This window comes from Thermothielavioides terrestris, chromosome 4 (genome assembly GCF_000226115.1).
Source record: "Thermothielavioides terrestris NRRL 8126 chromosome 4, complete sequence".
Classification (NCBI taxonomy): Eukaryota; Fungi; Ascomycota; class Sordariomycetes; order Sordariales; family Chaetomiaceae; genus Thermothielavioides; species Thermothielavioides terrestris.
In genome coordinates, this window is record NC_016460.1 from 1532466 (window position 1) to 1548090 (window position 15625).

Below are 15625 nucleotides of genomic sequence, written 5' to 3' on the forward strand. Positions count from 1 at the left end.
TTTCAGGTCACCTGCAGGAAAAGCCGCCCCCGCTTTCTCGCTTGGCGCCGGTGGGGGCAGCCGCTAAGATGGAACAGGCAACCTTCCAGAAGCAATCTACCAGAGGGTGGCAAGGGATTTTCAGGGGAAGGCGTTATCATACAGGCGATTGGCGGATGCGAAGACTTGCAGTGTGCATACCTGTACCTTACACAAGGAAGGCTCACGTTTAGCCTACTTTCCCTCACACTACAAAGAGATCTAGGCGAGCATAAATCTTCAGATGCTGCGGGACGGCTTTCTGGTGACTTGTCATGTTTGTGGCTTGAGATGTGAGTTTTTCTGGCGCTCCTTGTCTCAGAATTGGATCTCGCTTGGAAGGTTGCACCCGAGTTGACGCCCACGATAAAACCTAACAAGATGGCCTATCAAAAAAGGCACTTTCCATCCGTATTTGTACAGGAAGTTATCTGCGTGCTCAATCTTTTCCATAAGGTAGCACCTATGAAGCGCCGAAGTTCTTGTGCTGCGATTCCTTCTTGTAGCGGACAAAAACAAACAGCACTCAAAATCAGCTAACTCAGGGACCTGGTAATAAGGAAAAACCCTCTAGCACTGAGCAGCCATGCACCACCGCTGAAACACGCGCTCCGCCGGCCGGTCAAACAAAACATCGATCCACAAAAACGCCTTGAGCACAGCCCTCGCTTCGGCCCACGTCCGCAATCAAGGCCGACACGGCCCGCAGCAGCATCTCGCCAAGCCATTCGTCATCCGCATCTTCAAAAATCGACACGCCTGCCACCAACAAGCCCCAGAGCAGCAGCTCCAGAAGCCCCCGGCGGGTATCATCGTGCGCCTCCTCGCGCCGCGTCTCAGCTTCCCAGGCCAACAACGCCGCCTTCAACCCCTCCGCCAGGTCCGTCATCTTCCGCCCAAACCCCCTCAGCTTGATCAGCAGCATCTTCGCAAACGCCAGCATGCTGAGTCTAAGCATCTCATGCAAAACCGCCCCCGCCTCATCACCACCACCATCACCGCCATTACCACCACCACCACCATTATTGCACGGCAACGGCAACGGCAACGGCCTCCGCAACCGCAACAACCGCACCGGCACGGAGGTAGTCAGCCTTGCCGCCACCGGGCCGGGGACCTTCTCGCCGCGGCCGCCGGCGCCGGCGTCGTTGACCCGCCGCGCGAACTCGCGCAGGTCGGCCCAGACGTTGAGCAAGCGCGGGTCCGGCCGAGAGCGGGGCGGGCGCGCGGCGGCGGCCAGCTCGGGGAACGAGCGGGACGCCGAGCGGCTGGCGGGGGCGAGCTGCGGCGACCAGGCGATGGTGGTATCGGCGTCGGCGAAGCGGAGGGGCGTGCCGTGGGCCATGGCGAGGCCGATGTCGATGCTGAGTGGTTCAGTATTTTTTCACATCATCCGGGTGGGATTGAAACGAACGGGTAGAGGGGGGAAGCTCGCTTACGCCCGCGCTTTGTGCTCAATCATGCTATCCGGCCCGAGGGACTGCAAGCCACCGCGCAGCTCGATGATGCGATGCAAGCCGTCCATGTGCTTCGCCGCTGTAGAGAGATCGCCGGCGATGACGGCCGCCATGGCCAGGGAGGCCACGACGGCCATGGTGGAGAGCTCGACGGCCTCTTTCTGGTCGTCGAGACTGCGCTGGAGGTGGGAGAGCGCCTTGGCCAGGTGCAGCTGTGCCGTCGTGCTGTAGGGCTGCCCCAGGGCCACATCCTGGAACGCCTGGGCGGCGAAGAGGGTCGAGTGCAGGATGCCCGGGTGCTGGGAGAAGTTGGTAAAGCAGAACAGGTCGTCCTGCGGGCTGACGACGGCGATGTCTTGTAGCGCGTATGTGGACGGTTTGATGACCGTGAAGACTGAAGCGAACGTTAGAGACGCAAGTCCCCGTCCAAGGGACGGGGACGTGGCCGGCCGGCACCTCGGCGAGCAGACTCACCCCGGTAGACGAGGTTGAGAGCATACGGCTGCAAGCCGCCGCCGCCGAAGCCATACAATGAGAGCTCTGATGCGATCTTCAGTGGGGTGACCAGGACCCCTTGCGGATTAGCAGCCGTCGTCTTGCTCATGTACAAACAGGGGGCTGCCTTGACGACATGCCTCGTCGACGTCGGCGCTGTCCAAATTTCGACTTAGACAAAGATGTGTTCGACGCGTCCGAGAGCCAGGCCATTGCCTGTTATGGAAAACAATATCGCAAAAGGCTCTGGTCGGGGAGGCCAACTGGTGCCGGGGGGGCGAGATGTATAAAACTGCGGACAAGTCGTCGTCGATGGCCGACATTCACGAGCCTTCCGTCATTCTCGTCGAGTCCCGATCCGCATCGCAGCATCATGACCTGGTGTGCGAAATCCGTGTCTTTCGACCCAAAGAAGGACATCCCGCCGCTCACCGACAAGGTGATCCTGGTGACTGGCGGCAACGTCGGCCTCGGCAAACAGGCCGTGCTCGAGTACGCCCGCCATGGCCCGGGGCTCATCTGGCTCGCAGCCCGAAGCGTCGAGAAAGCCGACGCAGTCATCGACGAGATCAAGCATCAGGTCCCCGATGCGAACATCAAGGCTTTAGAACTAGATCTCGCCTCGTTTGCATCCGTCAAGAAGGCGGCGGCCACGGTGCTGTCCACCTCGCCCCGCCTCGACATCCTGATGCTCAACGCCGGCATCATGGCGGCCACTCCAGGCCTCACCGCCGACGGCTACGAGCTCCAGTTCGGCACCAACCACATGGGCCACGCGCTGCTGACCAAGCTGCTCCTGCCGCTGCTCCTCCAGACCGCCGCCACCACAACCACCACCAGCAGTAGCAAAAACCACGCCAACAACTCTTCCTCCCCCTCCCCCTCCCCCTCCCCGGCGCGCATCGTCGTCCTCTCCTCGGACGGCCACCGCTTCGCCGCCAAGCCAGGCATCGACTTCGCGACGCTCAAGACGCCCGCCGAGGGCCTCGGCGCTTTCGGGCGCTACTTCCAGAGCAAGCTGGCCAACGCGCTGTGGGCGCGAGAGCTGGCGGCGCGGCACGACGCGACGCAGACGCTCGTCGTGGCGGCGGTGCACCCGGGCATGGTGCGCACGCAGCTGATTGAGCGGGCGGGGGGCTCGCCGGCGGTCGTGCGCGCGGCGATCCGCGCCGCCGCCGCGCTGAACCTGATCCCGTCCGTCGAGCACGGCGTGCGCAACCAGCTGTGGGCGTCCGTCGCGGCCCCCGGCAGCGACCTCGTGAGCGGCGAGTACTACGAGCCCGTGGGCGTGGCCGGGCGCGCCAGCGCCCTGGCGCGGGACGGCGAGCTCGCCAGAAGGCTGTGGGAGTGGACTGAGAAGGAACTGGAGGGTCATGTGGTTGAGCTTTGAGGTTGGGGAGAGAACTTGATTCTGTACTAATTTAGATGCACCTATTGGGAGGGGACGTAGATAGGTTATAGCGCCGGTTGCAAACCCCTCCCTCCCCCGAGATAATGAGGATTCACAGGATCCAAAGGCACGAGAGCGCCGAGGCGCAAATCACACCGCTTCCCCCGTAGCGCCACGCCTCCGTTGTCTACCTTATGTATGCGCTGCATCTTGGTCAGTGAGTTCCAATGGCTACTCCTCTCCTGGTATCCTCAACTTCTCGAGGACTCTCAATTAGAGAGCTAGTTCACCCGGCTACCCTATAGCCCAAGCGGTTGATGTCTGGTGGAGAGTTGGTTGACTGTGCTGGCACATCCAATGCTGAAGAGGTTGCAGATGTGAATTGAAAACGAGAGCGGATAATAAACTAAGGTACTGATTTTCTCACGTTGTTGGCCTAGTATATTGTAACTCCTTGGCGTGGCACCCTTGCTAGCACCCCTGGCTAGAACCCTGGCAGGCACCCCTGTCTGTGCGTTTTTTGACCCCGGTGCAGGTATACCTTTCCCCCCCCCCCCCCCCCCACCTCCCTGTATGCTACCCGAGAGCGCGTGCTCTGCTTACTGTGGTATGCCTTGCTCGTACTCCGTCTCAACGTATATACCCTTCCTTCTGGGAGCCCCCGCTCCTGACAGGGGCAACACCAAAGAATCGTCTCTTCCCCTTACATTACACTAGCGGTAGCCCCTTGCCGGTTCTGACTCCACGATGGCGGCGTCCGCTATTCCCCTGGCCCATCTCGGCGGGCGCGGTACGCGTCCCACCCCCCGACCGCCTCCGATGTGACGCTGCAGCCGCTCATACTGTCCTGGAGTTCCAGCCTTCAATCATAGCACCAGTGCAGATGTGGAAGCCGAATATGACCGGCTGCGCGATCTAGCGCGCCGGGAGGGCGACATGAAGAGGTCGTGCTTCGACCGGGTATAGTTTCCTGGCGTGGCGTAGCCTTGGTACTCCATGGATACCGCGGCTGACCCGCTGGGAACAGTCGCACGAAGCATATGAACGCGGCGACGGTGCTGCTGCCAAGGAGCTCTCTGAGGAAGGCAGGCTGTCCCTCTTTCTGGGCAGCCCAGACCCAGCTGCGCTGACCGCTTCTCGCAGGCAAGCGCCACCAGCGGAAGCAGGCCGAGTACAACAAGCAGGCCTCCGAATTCATCTTCCGCGAGAACAACGCGCCCGGCCGCGTCGCCGAGGACACCATCGACCTCCACGGCCAGTTTGTCGAGGAGGCCGAGGACATCCTCGAGGAGCGCATCCGCTATGCCCAGTCCACCGGCCAGACGCATCTGCATGTCATTGTCGGCAAGGGGAATCACTCGACTGGCCATGTCCAGAAGCTGAAGCCGCGGGTTGAGCAGCTGTGCAAGGAGCTGGGTCTCGACTATGCCACCGAGGAGAACGAGGGCCGCATCTATGTCGACCTGAGAGGCGGTCGCGTCGACACTGCGCCGCCGCTGCCGGCTCAGCCCGAGGGCCACCAGGGAGGCTATGGTGGCAGCCATCACCAGCGGCCTCTAAAGCAGCACCACCAGCAGCAGCAACAACAGCACCACCAGCAACAGCAACACCATCAGCAGCAGCAGCAACAACAGCAGCAACACCAATACCAGCAGCAACAACAGCAGGACGATCAGGAGGAGCAAGATGTCATCCTGAATTGTATCAAAGCCTGCTGTCTGGTCATGTAGTTGGGTCGTGTGGCGTGGGATGAGATGTGCTGGCGCTGCAGGTGGACTTGCATAGGTTACTTGCATAGACAGACCGTCGTGCTTAGATGGGAATCGAAAGAGTTTGAAAGGAAAAACACTCCTTTGTGGTTGGCTCTGCCACAGACGGCTGCTTGGTCTCGCTGTGCTGGCACCGCTGTGTACGACACAAGAAGAAGAGCCTGGGTGCCTAGTCTGATTTCCGAAAAGAAGCCACAGCTGTCTGACCCCAGCTCGTGCTTTCCAGAAGCTGGCTTGCCATTGTAAACCGCAGAAGCATTTACCAGGTAAGGTACGAACGAAGGCTACACTTACATTGCGTCACCTGGAGGATATCCAGGGAAGGTGCTGCCCACTTGACCTGCATAGCCCCTACGCTACCACCTCTCCGCGTCACCATCCCGACTCCCACCCTGCCGTGTTGGCCCAGTTGGTGCTTCTAAACGCCTGGCCTCCAGGGAGAGCCTCAAGAACCCACGCGCATCTGCCTTCAAATACTCCCTCAGGTACCTGCCGACCACGTTCAAACACCATCTGGACCACATCTGCGCAGGAAATAGTTGTCTTCTTTCCACCACCCAAGCCAGAAGCGACGGCTCCCAGACCAATCCATCTTCAACCACCGACACGACCGTCATCACCTCCTCGCCCGGCCACAAGCACTTTAAAAACAACAACCACAACCGCTCCCTCCCATTAACATCACGAGAAACACCCCGGACCACGCACATGCCCACCATGAACAACAACAACAACAACTCTAAGAACAACAACAACAACAACCGTTCGTCCAAACGAAAACGTACCCCCCACCGCGCCCCCTCCGCCCGCGCCCCCTTCATGACGCGGAGCAAACCCAACCCCAACCCGGTGATGACCGCCGCTCCCAGCCTGCAAGCCAGCCGCACCGAGATCGCGCTGATGGCGCTGGCGACCGTGCTCGTCGTCGCGCTCTTCCTGGTCGCCCTCCTCGTCGTGGTGAAGCACCGGCGCCGGAGGACTTGCAAGGGGGTCCGGCGGGGGGCGGCGGCAGCGTGGGACTCGCATCATCCTTGTGGCGGCGGGCGGGAGAGTTCGGTGGTGGTGGAGGGTGATGAGAAGGTGCAACCGGTGACGGTGCTGGGAGATGGGGATGCGGATGCGGACGAGGGGGAAGGGCGGGCTTTGCTTGGTTTGGATTCCTACCACATGGTTTGTCCCGCGCTGCGTGCGGTGGCTGGGTGTTGTGATCAGGGGGTTGGGGCCCGGGCTGGGGTCGGGTTTGGTGGTGGTCGTCCTGAGCGCGGAGACGGTAGTGGTGCATGCTCGGAGGGCAAGGGGAAGCCAAGTTCGGCTTGGGCGACGCTGAGCAAGACCGGAGAGTCGGCTGTTCTCGCGGTGCAGCTTGGATTGATGCGCTTGGGGAAGGGGCTCTCGACTGCGTCAGCGGGACAGAGAGCGAGGGCGGCGCATCCGGCGGGCGATGTGGAAGTCGGGTTTGAGGGTGACGGGGACTGGATCGGAGGACAGAAGGACGGGTGCGACGAGTGGGACCGTGCGGTTCATACGGGTAGCTTGGGGTGGTCTGCGCGGTATTCAGACTTGCGGTGTCTGATACGGAGACGCGGGTCGCTGCGCCAGGCGGCGGGCGGGGAATGTCTGGTGTGATGAGACAGCCCCTGGGTCAGTGTGTGTCGCCGGCCGGCGACGAGGGATGGCTGTGAGACTGGTGATGATGCGCGCCAGGAGTACACGGGACCAGCAGCCTTGGTTTTGAATCGATTCTGCTTTTGATTATCCAGAAACTCGCAGGTACAGCCCCGAACAGGCCAAGCAAAGAAAAACAGCGCATTGTATGTCTCTAAGTTAAAGTGGTAGAACAGGGTTTGTACAGCCGACTGCTTACTGCTTGTCCCCCCCAATCCTCGAGCTCTATCCACGCCAGCCCAGTAAGACGGGGCATTCGGTTGCTCGTGAGCTGTCCGGAACGCCGCGTATTGAGCCTCACTTCTGCCCTCTCTACCCAACTTTCACGCCTGCTTCTTGATATCCCGCGCCGCCTGCTTCAGGCTGTAGTTGCACTCCTCGTACGCCCGCCCGGCGCCGAACCCAACACCGACGAGCGCGGGCCACGCCCTCCTCTTGAACAGCAGGACCGAGAAGACGACGCCGAAGCCGAGGCCGAGGGTGGACTTGATGATGAGGTTGGAGAGACAGCGGTCCCACTATCCGGCAGTCCGGCGGCTGCATGTCAGTTCGATGTCCCGGCGATACATAGCTGGTGCGGACCCTGACCTTCTCGTTAAGGAGCGCCTCGCTGACGGGACGCGACACGGCGCGGGATGGGGCGGGCTCGGCCATGGTGGTGCAATGTTTCCAGGCCGTAAGTGACGTACGGGACTGGCTTCGGCGAATGGATCACATGTTGCGTTAGCGCACTGCCATTGCTTGGTCAGCTGCGAAGCTTCGACGGTGCCATACCTCTGGTGAGGTGCGCAATTGACGCGGCGGCGGCGGGGGGCAGAGAGCGCAGCTGGTCGCTCGTGCTGTCGACGAGCCTATCACAAGTTATTTGGTTTCGAGCAGATGTCGTTGTGCCAAGAGCTTCAATGCTGTCCAACGTCAGTTCATGGCTCGGCTATTGCCGTGGTCTCCCGAGGGCGGTGAGCCAGCTACGTACACTAGCGGCAGGGGTGGTATCGAGGCGGCTTTGGCGCCGAAGCGGCAGAATTCTGGAATTTTTGGCACCCAGAACCTATCACCGTGTTTTTGACCCAGGTACATGTACAGCCAGTGTGGACGGATGAGGAAGGAATAAATCGTAGGCCACCGTGTGAAAGGCATGGACCTGCAATTCTCCGGGCTGTAACACCAGAAGGACCAGTGGCTGGAATCATGAACTTGCCAGAGACCAAGGCAGCCCATTCAACGTCCGGCAGCGAACCTTGCCGGGTACTGGTCAGCGCTCATCAACTCATCAACCAGACACCCGACCAACTGCAACTCAACCGTTGAGCATCCGACGGCGCTGTACTTACATCACGACCCGTCTTACGACTTTCAGCGCCGCCAAACAATCCTGACTCTGAGCGCACCATACCCGTACATTTCGGCTCCCTGCTTCGTACTGCGGTGACTGTGACTGTCACGGGTCTCCTTACGCGATGGCGTCCCTTCTCAGCGCTACAGACGCACTCGCCCAGGGCCTCGCCCAGGATGATGTCGACACCCTCCCGGAAAGGCTCGGGACAATACAGGCCATTCTCGAGGACTACCGCAAGAGCCCCTTCTTTGCGGCCGAGGAAAAGCTGCTGCGCGTGCTCCTCAAGCACATGGCCACCCAGTCTGCAACCGCCGAGCGCCTCCGACGATATCCGCCCGTCTGGGACGTACTGCGCATGCTGTTTCCCTTGATATTGCTGAAGCCGCTGGCCAAGGCGCTGGCGGACCGCCGCTTCGTCCGCACCCTGCGGCAGACGCTCAAGGAGATCGCGGCGCCGCAGCAGGAGGCAGACCAGACGAACGGGGCTGACTCGGATGTGGAGATGGCCGATGCGCCTGCTCTGGAAAGTCCCGCGAGCCCGAGCCCGAGACCGAGCCCGAGCCCCCGGAAGCGGAAGAGGCCCGACGCTGCCAGCTTCGATCTCGCCATCCAGAGGCAGGCCGGAGGTTGCCTGCAGACCGCCGAGGCGGTGTTCCACGCCGTCCGGGTCCTCCTGGAGCTTTGCGACGGCCGATCCCGCGAGGAACCGCTACATATCTGGGTCGGAGCCGAACACATCAAGTCAATGTTCTATACGTCTGCGACGGAGTCTATGGCGCTTCTCGTCCCTTGGCTCAGTGTTTGCCGCCTTGCTGTGGATCGGCCCAAACCTAAACCCCTCAGCGAACAGTCCTCGTGGCTTTCCACGTTCGCTGCCTTGTGGGAGCTTCACATGCATCTCTCTGGCGATATATCCGAAGTCGCCACTCATCTCTTTAGCCCGGCCGCTCGGCTCTTGGGTAGACTGACGGGCGTCCCGCACCAAACACCCCTCGGCATCGACAAGGCCGTCGTGGACCAGTGGGCTAGAGACCTACGGCGTTTCATGGCACGTCACTTTGTTCTAGAGGCCAGAGCCGCATTTCAAAACCGGGGAGGCCAGGAAGTACTAGAAGTGCAGACCGCACTGAGCGTGTCGAGTCCCTCCGCGCAAATCACTTTCCCCGTTCTCTTTGGCCTGGTCTGCAGATCACGGCCTGAATCCGCTGGCACCGCTCCCAGCAAAGACTATGAAACATGGGTCCAGGCTGTGTTCGACGCGATCCTGCATGCTGCGAAGGATACCAGTCGCGACAACGGCCTCGTAGCTGTGCGGACGATCACCGAGATGGCGGCAGAGAGGGGCACCACGCTGTCAGCGTCCAGTCTCCGAACCGTGTGCAAGGACTACGCCATTCGGAAGAACGGGATCGACTGGAATCTGCTCCTCGCCATCGTTAAGCTCAACCCGGATGTCTTCCTGGTCTCCGACCCCGGCAAGCAGCTCCTCGAGCAGGTCCTGGAGGCGGCGAGAGATCCAGGCCGCTTAGACGCCCAAGATTCGGATCGGGCCGCGCGGTTCGTCGTCTTGCTTGCCGATGGCTATGCCCAGGCTCGTGATCTGTCGGGCTTCGTCAAGCTCTGGCTGAAGCACCTGGCTCCCGATACGCCCAAAAGCAATCTCCGACCGGTGTGGGCGCAAGAGGCTCTTGCCGATGAAGTTGCGAAGCTGATCCAGACGTCCTTGACCCCCACGCAGTTGGTTGCGATCCTGGACTGGCTCTCGTCGCAGACGCAACCGACGGAGAGCATGGCAAGGTTACACATCCTCGAAGCCGTCTCCAGGGGAATCTCCCTCGACGATTTCGTTGACGCTGCAAACATGAAGATCTTCGAGGGAGCTTTCCTCGAGGAGTTCTCCAAGAAGGAGTTGCCAGCCGTCTCTGCGCGCCGGTGGATGGTTGCCTCGAGGGCAATGGCCAGAGGCACCTCCGATGAAGCTCGCCATGTCTGGTCACGTATCAAGTCAGATATCAAGCGTGTTCTTCGGAAGTTTCCCATCGAGCGGGAAGATACTTTCGCTGCTTTCAAGTGCTGCGCCGAAGTTTGGCTTGCAAAATTCCCCGGGAGCGCCCACGAGGATGAGGCCGCCACTCTGATATGTTCGTTCGCCGAGAGGCTTGAAAACGCGGGCGAGCCGGGGGAGCTAGAGCCCTCCGACGGCCGCTCGTCTGTCAGCAGATGGACCTACGTGTCTTGGATCCTCTCCGATGCGCCCCGCCTCATGAGGTACGACTCGAGCTTCCCTTTCTTATCTGGCCAGAGATGCTAACGCCGCTCAGGCTGCTCATTGCGAGGGATAGTCCGATAGTCAACGTTATCCTATCTCTCCTTGATGTGTCCAAAGGCGCAGATCCGGCACGCGTCGAACGTGCCCTCGCGGTCTCTCGGCTGCTACTGGAACGCGAGCCGAGCGTGAGCAACCGGAGGCTGATGGGTAGGTTGTGCCAGATCCCGATGTATAGAGAGAACCGATTGCTGATATCGGCCTAGATCTATTGATTGACAGGGTCCTATCCATGATCGATCCCTCCAAGTCAACGAGATCGGGACCTTCAACGAAGATTGCCATCCAGTTCCTCCTCGATATCCCAGCTGAAATACCAAATCGGGGCCAACGAGAGGCTGCTATGAAGTCCTTGGTAGCCCATCTGACGGGAGATGAAGGCAAGGGAGGCGCTATCGGTGCGGAGGACTGCGAGTCGGTGCTGAGTCTTATGACCAAGTTGATGGCCCGACCAACATATTACGAGGTACAGACTCGGTATCTCCAGATACACGCTGAACTGATCGAAATTGACAACACCGCAGGGCATGTGTTTCTCCCACTTGGCATCCCTCGGACGATGGATTGCGAAGATACATGAACGCTCAAACCGCCGCTCCCACGAAGAGCTAGCCATGGACGACGTCTCCAAAATCCATGACAGGTTCAGGCTGTTGTTCCAGCTAGCAGTCCTGAGCATACGGTATGCTGTGCCAAACCTGATCTGCTTTTGAAGATCAGGGCTAAGTCGTTCTAGGCAAATGACCAGTGGGGGTCCCGACGAACGCGAGAGGCCTTACCTCCAAGGCGCTATGTCGTTGCTTCAAAGTCCGTGCAAAGATCCTGATATTGTGCCGCGAATCGTGCTTCTTCGAGCCTTCATCTCCGTCGTGCGTGACTCGCCCGCTGCCAAAAAGATGAACGGGAGCGACGGCTTGGACCTGGCGAGTCTCCAAGACCGCCTTCTTCGACTCGCGTCGCCCGCTGTCAAGTCCGGAAACCGGAACGGTGATGGGTTGTTGACCCTCCTTGTGGCGCTGGAGGCCCTGTGCGATTTAGATGGCGAGGATGTGAGGCTAGCGCTCTCGGACGCTGTCCCCTCGCTGCTTGAGGCGAGCGACTCGCTTCTCAAGAGCCGTGCGCACGCCGGCTGGGAAGTGCGCACGTTCTTGGCCACTCACTTCCTTGATAGGCTCGCGAGACCGCTGGAGATCAAGATGGCGGTCGCTGCTCCAGATGCCACTGGTGACGGTCAAAGATCAGGGCCCATCAAGTCTGCCAAAGCGCTGGACAAGCCCGCTCTGCTGAGGTATGTCGATGCTGTCGTGCGCTCTGCCGACGAAGACAGAAAACTCGGGTATCTGGAGGAGCTGCTGCGCGAGGACGGCGACAATCAAGACGCGCTTGGTTGCCTGTTGGTCAGCTACCGTCTGATTCAGCATCTCAAGGGTAAGCTACGCTGTCGTGGTCCCAGATTTGCCGGAGTCGTGCTCACGCAAGTTAGGCTCCCGACTACCCGAGGACATCAAGCAATTTGGCCTGGCGCAAGCCCACTACGCGCTCTGCGATCGACTCGAGAAAGCAACATCCCCGGCAACCTTCCTCCTCACATCAAAGGCCATCCATCTCCTGATCGACCAGAACCCGGCGTGCATGACGCAGTTCAACATCGGCCGCACGCTCAGCTGCGTCTTGACAGTCTCCGCGCGGGCCTCAACGCCGGCCCTGGTCGCCGAATCGCCCGACGTCTACCCGTCCCTCTGCCGCCTCGTGGCGATGCTCATCAGGCGCTACCGCAAGCGCCTCGAAGACAGCTTCCACATCCTGGTCGACACCCTGCAGGGCCTCCTCCGCCTGCTGCTCTCCCGCCCCCACGAGGAGGCCGCCACCGCCGGCCCGGCGACGGCGACGACGCAAGAAGAGACCTGGGCCAGAGACGCGCGGCACTTCTCGCGCCTGCTGACGCTCATCTGCGAGCCGGCGGTCGGCTCGGGCTCGACCTCAGCCGTGCAGGGCAGCGGCGGCCCCCGGCCAGCCGCGCTCGACTCGGAGAAGGACCGGGCGAGGCGGTTCGCCGGCCAGTTCATGTACTACGTGCTGATGGCGTACGTGCGGCTGCAGGTGGAGGAGCACGGGGCGGCGGCGGCGGTGCCGCACGCGGTGCGGGCGGCGCTGGAGCCGGGCATGTTCGCCATCATGGACGTGACGACGCGCGGCGGCAAGGGCATCATGAGCGCCGCCATGGACGCGAGCACGCGGGCGGTGCTGAGGGAGATGTACAAGCGGTATGAGCGGTTTGGCAAGTGGACGGGTGTGTGAGCGGCCGAGATGGTGGAGCTGTGTGTGTCTGTGTGTATCCCGATATATTGCAGTGCATGGTATATACTCGCATATTCAATGCCTACATGAGGTATATACAAGCTTCAAGATTACTTGTGTACACAACGCCAGGCTGTTTCGCTACCTCATGACTTGTCCCTCCTCGACGCCGCCGTCGTCGTCGCTATCCCCAATCTCCTCCAGCCCCTCCGTTATCCTCTGCCACCGCTGCGCAAACTCCCGCACGCCGTCCTCCCCGCGCAGGCTCGCGTCGACCACATCTTTGGGCAGCTTGTGTGCCGAGTACTGCGACGCCATGAAGTTCGTTGCCGCCGGGTCGTCCCGCAACACCAGCCTCACCTCGGGTTCCCACTCGTCATCATCCGTCTCCTCCTCGTCCTCGTCCTCATCTTCCTCCTCCTCATCCTCTCTTGGTCTTTCTCCGGGCCCATGCGCAGCGCCATTCTCCCGACCTCGGACCCTCGGAGAAGAAGAAGAAGCAGCAACCTCCCGCGCCATCCGCAAGAGCTCCTCCCACCCGAAAAGCAGCGCATCCGTCCTCGGCGCCCACGGATTCACGTCGATCAGCCGCGCCCGGCCCAGCCTCATCCTGCTCCTCCCCCTCCTCCTCCCTTCCAAGTGCTCATCATCATCACCACTATCAGCATCCTCATCGCCATCATCATGATCATCCTCCTCATCACTATCATAACTGCCCGGCTCGGCCTCGGGGATGTACACGTCAAACACGAAGTTGTCGTCGGGGAAGGTGCGCTGCATCCCGCCGGGGCGGCCGCCGGCGGCGCGGAACAGCTCCCGCGCGCGCGCGACGATCTGCCGGCGCAGCGCGGGCAGGAAGGCGTAGTGCGTGGTGTGGTCGCGCTGCGAGATGGCGAGGAGCGTGCGCGCGGCGACGAAGCACCGGAATTCGAGGCTCGGCAGCGGGGAGAAGAAGGCGCGCAGGACGAGGACGGGGCGGAACGCGGCGGCTTCTTCTTTTTCTTCTGCTTCTTCTTCTTCTTCTTTGGTGGTGGTGGTGGTGGTGGTGGTGGTGGTGGTGTCGTCGAAGGCGTGGTCCAGGTCGTGGGTGATGAAGTTGGAGGACTTGAGGAGCAGGTAGACGTCGTTGGCGGTCGTGCACTTCATGGTGTTGGGGTGGCGCGAGATGAAGGTGGCGTCTTTTGGGGAGGACCAGTTGAGCTTGGGCGCGGCGGCGCCGCCGAGGGCGGCGATGGCCTTGTTGATTTCGGCGTGGAGGGAGGGGAAGAGGCGGTTCGGGGGCTGGCGGTGCGGCGGGAGCGGCCCCTCGTCTTCGGCATCGGTGGCGGCGTCCGAGTCTGAGTCGAAGTCGGAGTCGGAGGCGGTCCCGTTGTCGCCCTCGTCGTCGGCCAGTATGATGCCGTCGGCGCGGAGGTAGTCGACGAACTCCGGGGTGAGTGGGATGATGATGGAGCGGATGCAGGAGGTGCGGTATCTGGGCGCGTTAATCTAGGGGGCTCTGGCTGAGGGGAGGGTGGTCTGTTGGTTGATCTGAACGCACTTGGGGAACCAGTAGTCGTAGGAGCAGTGCAGGATGTGGTCTCGCGTGACCGGGGGGAACCGCAGCTCGCTCTCTGTCGCGGCCTCTGCCGCTTCGAGCGCCTGGGGCGCCATGATTTCTATCCCAGGCATGGTTGAGGCACCTTGGCTGCGGCACCAAGAGCGTCAAAAAAACACTGGGAGATGCCGTCCTCTGGTTCATGAAGTGATCGACGTCGCTGCCCGAGGGGCAAAAAGGCAGGCATGGTGGGGTTCACAGGGACTGCTAGCTTCTGCCCCGCACTTTTTCTGCCGCTGTCAGCAGGCCTTCAGGGTCCAGTACCCAGCGATTGCCTCACCGCTTTCTATGGACCGTATTCCGCCCATGCGTTTACTGCATGTTTGCCCCACTGGCCATCAAGAGGTAACACAGCTACCCGATTCAACCCATAACTCTTCCAGCCGTTTACCAAGTCCCGCCTTCGATACCGAAACCAGAAAGGAAGAAGGAGGAGGAACACAAAGAAAAGAAAAATGTCAGACAACGTCGGCCTCCCGACACCGCGAGGGTCGGGGACGTCGGGCTACGTGCAGCGCAACCTGGCGCACCAGAAGCCGCGCGACATGGCGGCCCCCTACCTGCCACGCGACGCCGACAGTCTGCGGCACCGCCAGCGCCAGCCGGACAAGGGCCTGCTCGAGCACGACCGCAAGCGCGAGGTCGAGGTCCGCGTGTTCGAGCTGCGGGACAAGCTGGAGGAGGAGGGGTGTGTACTCCCACTACTTCCCGTCGAACACGCTCACCGTTTTCTGTTTCTTGCTGCGTGTGCTGAAGGCTGACTGGGGATTATGTTGATGTAATCCAGGGTCCCAGAAGACGAGATCGAGTCGCGGTGTGACGAGCTCCGCAAGAAGCTCTTGGCTGACATGGAGAAGAGCCAGGACGGGGAGAGGCGGAGAGGCGGCGGTGGTGGGGTGGGCCCCGCGCCGCGGAGGAGCTTCAAAATGCACCAGGTGCATGAGCTGGCGGACGCGAAGATCAAGGAGAGCGAGCGGCTTAGGCAGGCGCTCAAGATCAGCAAGGACTACGAGGAGGGGAGCCACTGGCGGAGGCAGGAGGAGAGGCTCAAGAAGGCGCTCGAGCGGGAGACGGACGGGGGGAAGGATGGGGCTGTCAACAACAAGCAGGACGGAGAAAGGTAGTGAAGTCATGGGGGACTGGGTAGGAATGGGCGTTACTTGGGCGGGGGGAGCTTTGTGTATCGGGCTTAGGCGTTGGGGTGTTCTTGGGTTGCATCTGGGAATAGGCCTTGGTTCTCTCTGCTGTCTGCGGCATCGCGAGAAGATGGTCGG

At 61.1% G+C, this 15625-nt stretch overlaps 8 protein-coding genes across 8 annotated transcripts; 5 read left to right on the forward strand and 3 right to left on the reverse strand.

Annotated features, from left to right (window-relative positions):
* Window positions 1-640: 640 nt before the first annotated feature.
* THITE_43900 (uncharacterized protein) lies at window positions 641-2079 on the reverse strand (the record flags this gene model as incomplete). The annotated part of the gene is made up of 3 exons (XM_003655246.1): window positions 641-1382; window positions 1458-1869; window positions 1950-2079. 3 exons carry the CDS (start codon window positions 2077-2079, stop codon window positions 641-643), a joined length of 1284 nt encoding a protein of 427 aa, XP_003655294.1.
* Window positions 2080-2343: 264 nt separating this feature from the next.
* Window positions 2344-3360, forward strand: THITE_2146004 (uncharacterized protein; the record flags this gene model as incomplete). Its single annotated transcript, XM_003655247.1, has 1 exon — window positions 2344-3360. One exon carries the CDS (start codon window positions 2344-2346, stop codon window positions 3358-3360), a length of 1017 nt encoding a protein of 338 aa, XP_003655295.1.
* Window positions 3361-3939: 579 nt separating this feature from the next.
* On the forward strand, window positions 3940-5464 carry THITE_2118851 (uncharacterized protein). Its single transcript, XM_003655248.1, has 4 exons — window positions 3940-4150; window positions 4220-4320; window positions 4388-4445; window positions 4504-5464. The coding sequence occupies exons 1-4, from the start codon at window positions 4108-4110 to the stop codon at window positions 5088-5090; spliced, it is 789 nt and encodes a 262-aa protein (XP_003655296.1). The 5' UTR covers window positions 3940-4107; the 3' UTR covers window positions 5091-5464.
* Window positions 5465-5846: 382 nt separating this feature from the next.
* Window positions 5847-6755, forward strand: THITE_155615 (uncharacterized protein; the record flags this gene model as incomplete). Its single annotated transcript, XM_003655249.1, has 1 exon — window positions 5847-6755. The coding sequence occupies one exon, from the start codon at window positions 5847-5849 to the stop codon at window positions 6753-6755; it is 909 nt and encodes a 302-aa protein (XP_003655297.1).
* Window positions 6756-7117: 362 nt separating this feature from the next.
* THITE_155616 (uncharacterized protein) lies at window positions 7118-7448 on the reverse strand (the record flags this gene model as incomplete). The annotated part of the gene is made up of 2 exons (XM_003655250.1): window positions 7118-7312; window positions 7383-7448. The coding sequence occupies 2 exons, from the start codon at window positions 7446-7448 to the stop codon at window positions 7118-7120; spliced, it is 261 nt and encodes an 86-aa protein (XP_003655298.1).
* A 684-nt stretch (window positions 7449-8132) lies between these two features.
* On the forward strand, window positions 8133-12825 carry THITE_2118856 (uncharacterized protein). The gene is made up of 6 exons (XM_003655251.1): window positions 8133-10398; window positions 10452-10606; window positions 10663-10922; window positions 10981-11138; window positions 11193-11884; window positions 11940-12825. Exons 1-6 carry the CDS (start codon window positions 8252-8254, stop codon window positions 12752-12754), a joined length of 4227 nt encoding a protein of 1408 aa, XP_003655299.1. The 5' UTR covers window positions 8133-8251; the 3' UTR covers window positions 12755-12825.
* Window positions 12826-12895: 70 nt separating this feature from the next.
* On the reverse strand, window positions 12896-14407 carry THITE_2054748 (uncharacterized protein; the record flags this gene model as incomplete). The annotated part of the gene is made up of 2 exons (XM_003655252.1): window positions 12896-14228; window positions 14295-14407. 2 exons carry the CDS (start codon window positions 14405-14407, stop codon window positions 12896-12898), a joined length of 1446 nt encoding a protein of 481 aa, XP_003655300.1.
* Window positions 14408-14741: 334 nt separating this feature from the next.
* Window positions 14742-15475, forward strand: THITE_2079896 (uncharacterized protein; the record flags this gene model as incomplete). Its single annotated transcript, XM_003655253.1, has 2 exons — window positions 14742-15039; window positions 15139-15475. The coding sequence occupies exons 1-2, from the start codon at window positions 14807-14809 to the stop codon at window positions 15473-15475; spliced, it is 570 nt and encodes a 189-aa protein (XP_003655301.1). The 5' UTR covers window positions 14742-14806.
* Window positions 15476-15625: the final 150 nt, after the last annotated feature.